The following is a 13423-nucleotide window of genomic DNA, read 5'->3' on the forward strand; positions in this document are numbered from 1 at the left end:
GCGTTATGTGTTTGAATGGTATATTCTTGGTTACTTGTATTCCCTATGCCGCTTTAACATACACGGCAAAGTGATGTCTGGCTTCTTTTCGTTTCTTGTCCAGGTGATATCTTTTCAATGACGCGTTTAGACTTTGAAGACAAACGTTGGTATGAATTTGAAGGTAAGTATTTAGGGCATACATAACTCTAATGTACATTGTAATTGTGATATCAAAAAAAATTAGCACTATCTTGTTCTTGATCGATGTGGGATATCGACAATGGATCCACAAACAACTATCTTCGAATTAGAGAGCAAACATGGATTAAGTCAGTTGAAAGGAGACCGACGATTTGATCATCACCATCGTATTCCTAAACAAATCTCTTTTCTTTCACTCTCAGTGCATGCATGTGATCATGGCAACCCATCCCTGTGTTCAAGCTCAATTGTTACCATACGACTAACAGATATCAATGACAATGCACCAACCTTCCATAGCGATCTCTACGAATCAACCATCCTTGATAAAATGCCAGCAGATTATCCTGTGTTGGTACTTAACGCCTGTGATGAAGATTCTGGGAACAATGGAAAGTTCTGCTTCACAATCTTAGATGACGTAACTGAATTGTTTGATGTGGACTGTAAAGGTGTCATCAGACTTAATAGTGACGTCAACTACACACAGATGGTAGAGGATGAATACTTGGATTCCAATGACTCTATTCAGTTTACTGTGGTAGTGGAAGACTTTGGGGATCCAAGCCTACAAAGTAATACAAGTGTAACCATCAAAGTAAAGGAATATCAGTGCACAGGTTAGTCTATGCTTGAAGAAGTTAAAACACATCTTTACTATTTTGTTTTTTGTCAATAGTTATTGGGGGAAAGAGACATTTTATGTGTGTTATTAGTCTTTTGAACTGGTTATTTGGGAAGCGTTTACGTTCATAGTACATTTTATTACCGTTAGTGGCCGATTTTATCCCCATGTTCACGTTCAAGGAAAAGTAAAACTTAGGTATTATTGTATTTTAAAAGTTGAGGTAAACATTGGCGTCTTCAAGTGTCGCTTGAAGACGTTCCCTGTTGATATCTCTACATTACAATAGCCACGTTTTCAATCCTGTATTTGTTTATCCATCGTATATGTGGTAGAAGTAATGCCCTTGAACTTGGTAGAAGAACAATCAGCAGACTGAAACGAAGTTATTCCAAAGTGATTTATATCTTTGACATTCTTGTTTTCAGGAACTATTGATGACCCAGGTAGTCGGACGTTTGAAAATGTGTCTGTGCTAGAAAATCGACCAAATGACACCTTTGTAACAACAGTTACTGCAGAAGGACTAGACATGTACGATATACTGTATGCATTTGCCGAGTCTGATGTGTATGATTTTGCCATTGACAAAACAACGGTAGGTTGTCTTGTATTGAATAAAACGTTGATGTGAAAGACATAAACGTAAACAATGAAATTAATGGGTTAATGTGATACAAATGGTGATAATTCTTACTTACATTCCGTCTGTTATTTTATGCATGTTGATGTTTATTCTTTTAGGGAAATATTACTACCTTAAATTCACTTGATCGAGAAGCAAGAGAGAGATACAGATATGAAATTATCGGTTACATTCTTACAGATGGTGTATGTCTGGCCGACCCTGTGAGTACTTTTTGCACTATATACATATAGAGTTGCACAGCTTTGGTCAACGTTTTGACGATTGACGTCCGTTTCATGCCTTTTCATATCATGTCATGTCATGTCATGTCATGGTATGTCACGTCACGTCACATATCATGTCATGTCATGTCATACCCTATCATGTATCATATCATATATATCATATATCATATATATCATATCATATATATCATATATATCATATATATCATATCATATAACATATCATATCATATCATATCATATCGTATCATATATCATATCATATCATATCATATATCATATCATATCAGTCCACATCGTGTATCTCATGCCAACCTTCCTTATTAATATATTCTGTGGGTGATTATCTGTGATCATAGCACGTCAAAGGCTTGTTATACTAATATATAAGGTCCCTTGATGTCTGAAATGAAATGATATGCAAGCCAGAAGTAAAATAGTGAAGTAATTGGATTAATCGGTTTTTTATTAAATAGGTGATCGCAGAACTCCTTATCAATGTCCTGGATGAGAATGACAATGCCCCAGTCTTCAATCAAAATGACAATTATACAGGATACATCGTAGAAAATCAAATGGAAGGTACAGTCTTGAAGATGGTAAGTGTTGAATATCAACTCTATCACACCCATTACTTTCAATATAGGCATTTATTTTTTCCAGTCTGTAAAAAGCGTTGTTTTTAGATAAATCAAGTCGTCAATTAACATTTCTTCCTGTGAAAATTCAAACAACCTGATCAGTTTATAGTTAATGTTGTCATGACCATCTATTCAATTGACAACCAGGACACGCCTATTGAAACAAGTGATCCGGACAACGGCTTCAACGCATCTATCGTGTATATGCTTAGTGGTGATGGTAGCGAATATTTCCTTATAGACAACAGGACTGGTGTTATAACATCAACAGTAGAACTGGACAGAGAGACATGGGGCAGTTATGTCTTCGATGTAATAGCTGCTGATAGGGACGGAGTGGACGAACTTAGTTTGCATACAAGTATGCCCTTAACAGTGATAGTACTCGATGATAACGACCACCATCCTCAATTTGAAGGGTACACACAAATCTACGACATTCTTGAAAATGAAACTGTTGGTTATGTTATTGATACAATATCGGTTAGTGATGAAGATCTTGGTCGTAACGCTGAAATTAGTTACTTCATAGTATCCGGGGATTACGGCATGTTTGATATCGGTCACACTTCTGGACAGCTGACTGTTATTGAGTCATTAGATAGAGAGGTGACTGCTGCATACACATTGAACATTTCTGCTCATGATCAGGGATATCCAATCAGATTAGGTAACCATATGGAGGTGCTAGTCAACCTGACTGACGTCAATGATAATCGACCAATGTTCACTCAAGACACCTACCTGGCGATCCAACAAGAAGAAGTCGCTAACGGTACTAATGTGTTGTCAGTTACTGCCCATGACCCGGATGAAGGGTTAAATGGAGAAGTCGCCTACTCAATTACATCATCGGACTTTTACATTGATTCCAAGACAGGTAAGAGGCCATTCCTTGTAATTTGCATTCACCTGATTTGCTACTGTAAAAGTCACTTGGAAGTAAACGTTACATATCCTAAAAACATGAAAAGTTAGTATTTAATGACAATTACTTTTAACAAGACGATGGGATCAAGCAAGAGTTTGATATGTTACATTACGTTATGTGTTTGAATGATATATTCTTGGTTACTTGTATTCCCTATACTGCTTTAACATACACGGCAAAGTGATGTCTGGCTTCTTTTCGTTTCTTGTCCAGGTGATATCTTTTCAATGACGCGTTTAGACTTTGAAGACATACGTTCGTATGGATTTGAAGGTAAGTATCTAGGGCATACATAACTCTAATGTACACTATAATTCTGATATTAAAAACATGTAGCACTATCTTGTTCTTGATCGATGTGGGATATCGACAATGGATCCACAAACAACTATCTTCGAATTTGAGAGCAAACATGGATTACGTCAGTTGAAGAGACCGACGATTTGATCATCACCATCGTATCCCTAAACAAATCTTTTTTCTTTCACTCTCAGTGCATGCCTGTGATCATGGCAACCCATCCCTGTGTTCAAGTTCAAATGTCACCATACGACTAACAGATATCAATGACAATGCACCAACCTTCCATAGCAATCCCTACGAATCAACCATCCTTGATGGAATGCCAGCAGATTATCCTGTGTTGGTACTTAATGCCTCTGATGAAGATTCTGGGAACAATGGACAGTTCTGCTTCACAATCTTAGATGACATAACTGAATTGATTGATGCGGATTGTGAAGGTGTCATCAGACTTAACAGTGATGTCAACTACACACAGATGGTAGAGGATGAATACTTGGATTCCAATGACTCTATTCAGTTTACTGTGGTAGTGGAAGACTTTGGGGATCCAAGCCTACAAAGTAATACAAGTGTAACCATCAAAATAAAGGAATATCAGTGCACAGGTTAGTCGATGCATGAAGAAGTAAAAAGACATCTTTACTAGTTTGTTTTTTGTCAATAGTTATTGAGGGAAAGAGACATTTTATGTGTGTTATTAGTCTTTTGAACTGGTTATTTGGGAAGCGTTTACGTTCACAGTACATTTTATTACCGTTAGTGGCCGATTTTATCCCCATGTTCACATTCAAGGAAAAGTAAAACTTAGGGATTACTGTATTTTAAAAGTTGAGGTAAACATTGGCGTCTTCAAGTGTCGCTTGAAGACGTTCCCTGTTGATATCTCTACATTACAATAGCAACGAAGGATTCAATTCTGTATTTATTTATTTATCCATCTTATATATGGTAGACGTAAAGCCCTTGAACTTGGTGTAAGAACAATCAGCAGAAAACGAAGTTATTCTAAAGTAATTTATATCTTTGATATTCTTGTTGTCAGGAACTGTTGATGACCCAGGCAGTCGGACTTTTGAAAATGTGTCTGTGCTAGAAAATCGACCAAATGACACCTTTGTAACAGCAGTTACTGCAGAAGGACTAGACATGTACGATATACTGTATGAATTTGCCGAGTCTGATGTGTATGATTTTGCCATTGACAAAACAACGGTAGGTTGTCTTGTTTTGAATAAAACATTGATGTGAAAGACATAAACGTAAACAATGAAATTAATGGGTTAATTGATACAAATGGTGATAGTGCTTACTTAAATTCCGCCTGTTATTTTATGCATATTGATGTTTGTTCTTTTAGGGAAATATTACTACCTTAAATTCACTTGATCGAGAAGCAAGAGAGAGATACAGATATGAAATTATCGGTTACATTCTTATAGATGGTGTATGTCTGGCCGACCCTGTGAGTACTTTTTGCACTATATATATAGAGTTGCACAACTTTGGTCAACGTTTTGATGATTGACGTTACATATCGTACAATATCATGTATCATATCATATCATATCATATCATATCATATCAGGCCACATCGTAAAGCTCATGCCAACCTCCCTTATTAATATATTCTGTGGTTGATTATCTGTGATCATAGCACGTCAAAGGTTTGTTATACTAATTAAATAGGTCATCGCAGAACTCCTTATCAATGTCCTGGATGAGAATGACAATGCCCCAGTGTTCAATCAAAATGACAATTATACAGGATACATCGTAGAAAATCAAATGGAAGGTACAGTCTTGAAGATGGTAAGTGTTGAATATCAACTCTATCACACCCATTACTTTCAATATAGACATTTATATTTTCCAGTCTGTAAAAACGTTGTTTTTAGATAAATTAAGTCGTCAATTAGTATTTCTTCCTGTGAAAATTCAAACAACCTGATCAGTTTATAGTTAACGTTGTCATGACCATCTATTCAATTGACAACCAGGACACGCCCATTGAAACAAGTGATCCGGACAACGGCTTCAATGCATCTATCGTGTATATGCTCAGTGGTGAAGGTAGCGAGGATTTCCTTATAGACAACAGGACTGGTGTTATAACATCGACAGTAGAACTGGACAGAGAGACATGGGGCAGTTATGTCTTCGATGTAATAGCTGCTGATAGGGATGGAGTGGACAAACTTAGTTTGAATACAAGTGTGCCCGTAACAGTGATAGTACTCGATGATAACGACCACCATCCTCAATTTGAAGGGTACACACAAATTTACGACATTCTTGAAAATGTAACTATTGGTTATGTTATTGATACAATATCAGCTAGTGATGAAGATCTTGGTCGTAACGCTGAAATTAGTTACTCCATAGTATCCGGGGATTACGGCATGTTTGATATCGGTCATACTTCTGGACAGCTGACTGTTATTGAATCATTAGATAGAGAGGTGACTGCTGCATACACATTGAACATTTCTGCGCATGATCAGGGATATCCAATCAGATTAGGTAACCATATGGAGGTGTTAGTCAACCTGACTGACGTCAATGATAATCGACCAATGTTCACTCAAGACACTTACCTGGCGATCCAACAAGAAGAAGTCGCTAACGGTACTAATGTGTTGTCAGTTACTGCCAATGACCCAGATGAAGGGTTAAATGGAGAAGTCGACTACTCAACTTCGTCATCGGACTTTTACATTGATTCCGGGACAGGTATGACATAATTTCTTGTAATTTGCATTCGCGTGAGATGCTACTGTAAAAGTCACTTGGAAGTAAACGTTACATATCCTAAAACATGAAAAGTTAGTATTTAATGACAATTACTTTTAACAAGACGATGGGATCAAGCAAGAGTTTCATATGTCACATTACGTTATGTGTTTGAATGATATATTCTTGGTTACTTCTATTCCCTCTGCCGCTTTAACATACGCGGCAAAGTGATGTCTGACTTCTTTTCGTTTCTTGTCCAGGTGATATCTTTTCAATGACGCGTTTGGACTTTGAAGGCATACGTTGGTATGAATTTGAAGGTGAGTATTTAGGCATACATAACTCTAATGTATAATGTAATTGTGATATCAAAAACAATTAGCACTATCTTGTTCTTGATCGATGTGGGATATCGACAATGGATCCACAAACAACTATCTTCGAATTTGAGAGCAAACATGGATTAAGTCAGTTGAAAGGAGACCGACGATTTGATCATTACCATCGTTTTTCCTAAACAAATCTCTTTTCTTTCACTTTCAGTGCATGCATGTGATCATGGCAACCCATCCCTGTGTTCAAGCTCAATTGTTACCATACGACTAACAGATATCAATGACAATGCACCAACCTTCCATAGCGATCCCTACGAATCAACCATCCTTGACAAAATGCCAGCAGATTATCCTGTGTTGGTACTTAACGCCTGTGATGAAGATTCTGGGAACAATGGAAAGTTCTGCTTCACAATCTTAGATGACGTAACTGAATTGTTTGATGTGGACTGTAAAGGTGTCATCAGACTTAACAGTGATGTCAACTACACACAGATGGTAGAGGATGAATACTTGGATTCCAATGACTCTATTCAGTTTACTGTGGTAGTGGAAGACTTTGGGGATCCAAGCCTACAAAGTAATACAAGTGTAACCATCAAAGTAAAGGAATATCAGTGCACAGGTTAGTCGATGACAATCATCCATTTTAAGCAGTACACCTATTTGTTTGGCGGAGAGACAAACCGAGGTATAAGAAAGAAAAATTTGGAGTGTGAGTGTGTTGTATGCTATGCTGTGCTATGCTATATGATATGCTATACTATCCTACGCTAATACACTATGCTACCCTATAGCTATGCTGTGCTTTGCTATGTGAGCATGGAAGTATTAGGGGGGGGGGGGGGGGTGAGAAAGCATTCTGCGATTTGTCCATAAGCTTACTCATTATACGTGTGAAAGTGTTGTATGCTATGCTATACTACATAATTATGCACTGCGTGGCTCTGCTACGCTATATGCTATACCATGCTATGCCATGCTATGGCATGTTATATGTTATGCTATATGGTATGCTATGCTATGCTATGCTATGCTATGCTATGCTATGCTATGTTATATTATAATATACCTAGTGATAATGCTGTGCCATGATTCGCTAGAAACAGTCACGTGATAGGAAAATAGAATGACTATTTCCCTAGGGAAATAGTTCCATCAACTATTACTTGGTCACGCGACCACCGCGAGTTCACAGCAGGTCAAAATGGCAGCTTCTGACGATGTCGTCTGCCACCGCGAGTTCACAGCATGAGGTATATTATAAAACACATATTGCCTGGCCTATATTCGGGCTATAGCACCCGTTAATTACCCCCTCATGACTGTGACATGCATGTGAGTTACCAGAATCACATGCATGTGATACTGGTAACTCACAGTCCCTCGGGTGTAATATAATAAACGGGTGCTATAGCCCTCATGGCCAGGCAATATGTGTTCATTATGCTATGCTATGCTATGCTATGCTATGCTATGCTATGCCATGCTATGCTATACTATGCTATGCTGTGCTGTGTCATGCTGTGTTGCTATGCTACGCCAATGATTTAAGACGGTATGTGTGATTTGTCCATAAGCTCATTCATTATGTATCTATAGAAACATATATTCATTTAATAAGCTTATCTTTGTTTTCCGTGTCTTTGTGCTGAAATGACGTAACCGAGTAGAAAAAGTACTTTCCTCGTAATAATATCCGTTTTTGCCATTTCTTCCTTTAAACTTCGCAAGTTTAAATATCAAATTTGATGCCAGACTGTTAACCTTCCAATGACTATGGGACATGGGGTTCTAGACAAAGCCAGTTAATGATGAGAGTCGCTGACATTTTGCGATGTTTAACCCCAAGCCCCCACCTCCACCAGGATTACCTATTTCTGACAATTTTCATATCATCGTAGATTATCAACAATTTAAATGTTTGTCTTTTCTTCACAGAGGAGTCAACACCAGAACCCTGGGACGGCTATTCCAACACATCATGGTGTGGCAGTAAATGGTACCAGTTTGAAGTTGAGGAACATTCACCGGCAAATACAATCATTGGAGACGTATCCGACGAGGCTTTCGACAAATACAATGTTGATTATGATATTTATGAGGATAATGCGAAAGATTTCTTCACAGTCAATGAGAATGGACAGATTTTGACACTTGATGACAACATCGACAGGGAGACGAATGAAACCATAACATTTAATGTTATAATCAATGGCATCATAGTTACAAAATATGTACCAGTGCATGTGACAGTTCTTGACATCAATGATCACTATCCAGAGTTTAGTCCACCTCTGTATCAGGTACAGACCTTGGAATCTTTGCCAGGGGACTCGATAATTGAAATAGTATACGCCCATGATCCAGACGCCGGAGAGAATGGCACCTTGACTTACAGTGTGACACCCCCGGAAAATTCTTATTTCTTTATGGATAATACTGCTAACGTTATGAAGAATTGTATTGCATTGGATATAAAAGATATGATGGACCAGGGCATAGCCTTTGACAATGGAATAATCAATATCTCCATTACAGTGAAAGATGGGGGGAATAACTTTGCAGAAAGAAATGCGGTGGTGATGGTTGATATTATCGAGAACAAACGAGAGACAGACAGAGATATAATGAACGAAACAGTAGCTGAGAACATGAAAGCAGACACATACGTCGCAACTGTTGAAGCCACAGGATATGAAGGCTATCAACTGAAGTATAGTTTTGCCAGGCTGAATGTCACCGATTTCGAAATAGATGAAACATCAGTAAGATCATGTTCTTGAAACAGTTATGTAGCTGTCATGGTGGTGTAGCTTGTAAAGTCACAATAATACGTATACCTTATAATCCCAGCTGGTTTCTTTGAATATATAATGGAACAGCTAATGCTGCTCTTGGTTTTATCACAGACAGTGACGTTTTCTATGGTTTTGTGTCACATGGCTATAGTTGTCTTTTGTAAAATCTTATTCTGTAAGTGTTATTCAATCCCATAAACATTTATAGCTTGATACCGTTTGTATTGAAAGTTTAGTAAAACATCTGTAAGTAAAACAAATATCATGTCAATGTTTTGCACTGATTTGAAAAACTTAGTACTAAAAGATTTTGAGAAACGTCTGTTCAATCAACCTGTAACCAAACCCTATACCAATGTGTTTGTTTCAGGGAAAGGTAACAACAAGGAAAGTATTGGACAGAGAACACAGAGAAAACTATTTGTATGAAATCATAGCTTATATTGAAGAAGGCCCTACATGTTTAGTGAATCCGGTAAGTTCAAACGTAAAGTCTATTATCTTCCCTTGTGAATAAACACATATACACACACAGCTGTCACAGTTTTTGCCATGGCATATGGCCACCATACTGTACAACCTATAGGTGGCGCCGTACACGGTATGAACAATGAGAAGATTCTTCTACTACTACTACTACTACCACTACTACTACTACTACTACTACTACTACTACTACTACTACTATTACTACTACTACTACTACTAGTAGTACTACCACTACTACTACTACTACTACTACTACTACTACACACACACCACCACCACCACCACAACAACAACAACAACAACAACAACAAACGTACAGAAACACACATACAGAGTCAGAGTTTGGATATTAAAAATAGTACAGTTGATTTGTTCGTAAATACATTTATACTTGACACCACTGTATAGATAATACAAGATTAAACGTACTAAAAGAGTAAATTTAAAAAACAGGTGGCATACATTTTATAAAAAAAAACATTAAGTGAATCACATGTGTCTGAGTAAAGAACGTTTGATACAATATCGCAAGCGAGGATATAGTTTACCTCTGACGCAACGGAAAGTAACGTCAATGTAGCATTGGCGTATTTTGTGAAACAGCAAACATGAATCAAAACTAATAGCAGCATTGGCGATAACTAAATTCTTACAGATATCTGCTCTGGCAAATATGGGAACACTTTTTGTTTTTACTCCCTTTAATGTGTTTGTATCGTTCTATTCCCGCCACCATTCCTAGATCTTCACATACTAAATATTGCATGTACTTATTGTTCCAGGTGGTCGCTGACTTGTATATAACAGTTTTAGATGAAAATGATAACCCACCGACATTTACCCATCAATTGTACACGGGTGAAATCAAGGAAAACTCTCCACCGAATACACCAGTGTCCATGGTAGGTACATGTGCATGCACTCTTAGGATAGCAAAAAGTTCTCGATATCTCGAACATTGTATAGGCCAAACAGTGTTCCGTAGTTTTACCATGACATGCGTATTGGATGACCTCTGATCTTTAAAACATACACATACCTATCTTGCGGCCAATCATAGAACAAGTCTAACGTAGTTAAAGTATGTTGACAAGTAGTTTATACCGAAATTAAAGCGGAAATGATAGATTCATGACAGTACAATGCAAGCTTCCTTGGAAATGTTATCAAATATTCGTGTTTAATATGGGTCGCTGGCCGAGGAAAAATCCAGCCAGGGCTATTGCTTAAATCATGACCCTTCCTGATTTCGTCGTGGTAAAAGTGACTGTCCCTCAAATTCCTTTTCTCTAAAACATAACCCATCCGCTAAAAGTACACTAGTCACAGGTTTCAAGGACATAAAGATCCCATTGCTGCCACCGCGTTGAACAGTTTAAAAGCATTGGTTATTTCCCAACTACTGCCACCACAGTAAAGTTGTACGCTATACGAACTTCAAGGCACTTCATCAATCAATGCTTACATCTCATTGGCTGAGCTGAAGGCCAGAACATTAACTCTCAAACACCAGATGGGAACACTCCTGCACACTGGTGACACAAAAGTCAACAGCTCTACAACATTATCCCTAATATCTTGCCACATTCTCCCTGTTTTGGTCCTGTGAGACCCACTTCTGCCTTCATATCAATCGACAGTTAATTCACTACGTGGTTTTCAGGAGCGATTTTATTGATTTGGTCTGATATTAGAGTGCCTAACCCTAACCTTTACCTTAACCCCAACTCTAACCACAACTGATGTAGCAGCAGTGGAATGTATAACGGCGGCAGCTAGCGATGGGATGGCAAAATCACAAAATATTACAGTTAGGCAACACAATGAGTCAAAATAAAATGTGACCCTCTGCTAATCCGCCCATTTTTCTAAAATATGGCCCTCCCCAGAAATGAGTTACCTCCCCATTCCTTTGCTCCACCCTTGTAATTACTAAAGTCTTCCTAGGTGAAGGATCTAGGAAACACCATTGACTGCGTCAGCACACAATATTGAAATGAATTAAAATGGGATGCCTTCGTGATTTTAGTTATCACGATTTGGCTATTCTTGGATATTTAGTTTTAATTACCAGTATTTGATTGGAAGAACTCGAGTGTGTCGAGTGTAGTTTTCAGAACCTTCTCTGAGCCGACTTTTAAAGTGTATTTCTTGTCAAAATTAGCACAGCGAAGGTTATAAGCTATGTATCCAAATACTGTACCGTTGTCAGTTAACAATTTGTTCATGTTTGCTGTTTCAACCCAAAGACCCATGACATCATTGCCAATGACCCTGATAAAGGGATAAATGCTTCAATCAAATACGAACTAAGTGGTGACGGAGATGACCAGTTTGAGATAGACGAGATAACAGGAGTAATCACAGCTGCCAATATCACCAATCTGAATCTTGACCGTGAAACTAAAGATACCTATAGCTTGATTGTAACTGCGCATGACAGAAACGGTATTGATGATCTCAGCCTGAACAGCAGTGCAGATGTCACTGTCAAGTTATCGGACATGAACGACAATTATCCACAGTTTACACAGAGTTCCTATTCTTATGAGGTATACGAGAATGTAACAAAACATTATACGATTGCTACCATATGCGCCACTGATGACGACATTGATTATAATGCCAAAGTACAATACTCTATAGTCTCTGGCAACGATGGCAATTTTGACATTGGTCGAGATACTGGCATACTTACTGTTATTGATGAGCTGGACAGAGAGACAGTGGCAAATTATATCCTCAACGTATCAGCGAATGACCAAGGTGAACCCAGTTTGTCTAACTTCACTGATGTATTTATTCGACTAATTGATGTCAATGACAATGACCCAACCTTTGAAAAAACCTCGTATATCGAGTATCAAGAAGAGGAAGCGGAATGTGGCACGTCAGTATTTACCATTAATGCCGTGGACCCGGATGAAGGTTCTAATGGGAAAGTGATCTACACTTTGGCTGGTACGACAGATTTCAAAATTGACGAGGAAACAGGTACTAACCTTCGTTATTTTCAAACTATTCATATTTTGTAACAATGTTCAGGAGAAGACTATAAATTTATGGCAAATCGATTTTCAGGGCAGGTCACTTGATGTTACAAATTACTCCTATAAGGCATACTCCAATGAATCTAGTACATTTTTCATTGGGACTAATTATGTTTTGTAGAAAACCCTTTGAGTGTATTAACTTGTTTAAATGCCAAATTTGTAGTTCCTATATTTTTTGTTCGAATGTCTACTTGGTTTTCTATCTTTTTGTTTATTTCTTTAATTGCACAGGCGAAATAGTTACCAACACAGTACTGGATTATGAAATCAAATCACACAGACAACACGAATTCGAAGGTAATCAGCCTTTTCTATTCATGCAAAACGTTAACGCAATATCCTTCTAATATTTGTTTGTATTTCTCATCTGCTGTTAATTTGCAGGCTAGCCAGGAAATACATCATCAGTATAAACTTCAATGGTTTCTTTCAATTAATGAACTAAATTTTCTT

General features: G+C 37.7%; 1 protein-coding gene across 1 annotated transcript in view; it reads left to right on the forward strand.

Annotated features, from left to right (window-relative positions):
- Positions 1-13423, forward strand: part of LOC144449746 (cadherin-23-like) — a 60873-nt gene that overhangs the window by 24716 nt on the left and 22734 nt on the right. The window contains exons 15-31 of the mRNA XM_078140323.1: positions 104-163; positions 387-803; positions 1237-1406; positions 2158-2280; positions 2470-3202; positions 3467-3526; positions 3748-4164; positions 4602-4771; positions 5246-5368; positions 5557-6289; positions 6553-6641; positions 6775-7252; positions 8569-9395; positions 9799-9903; positions 10700-10819; positions 12167-12911; positions 13202-13267. Of these exons, the coding sequence (XP_077996449.1) occupies positions 104-163; positions 387-803; positions 1237-1406; positions 2158-2280; positions 2470-3202; positions 3467-3526; positions 3748-4164; positions 4602-4771; positions 5246-5368; positions 5557-6289; positions 6553-6641; positions 6775-7252; positions 8569-9395; positions 9799-9903; positions 10700-10819; positions 12167-12911; positions 13202-13267 (5436 nt within the window). The remainder of the gene's footprint in view (positions 1-103; positions 164-386; positions 804-1236; positions 1407-2157; positions 2281-2469; positions 3203-3466; positions 3527-3747; positions 4165-4601; positions 4772-5245; positions 5369-5556; positions 6290-6552; positions 6642-6774; positions 7253-8568; positions 9396-9798; positions 9904-10699; positions 10820-12166; positions 12912-13201; positions 13268-13423) is intronic.

The sequence above is a fragment of the Glandiceps talaboti genome, chromosome 18, assembly GCF_964340395.1.
Source record: "Glandiceps talaboti chromosome 18, keGlaTala1.1, whole genome shotgun sequence".
Taxonomy (NCBI): Eukaryota; Metazoa; Hemichordata; class Enteropneusta; family Spengelidae; genus Glandiceps; species Glandiceps talaboti.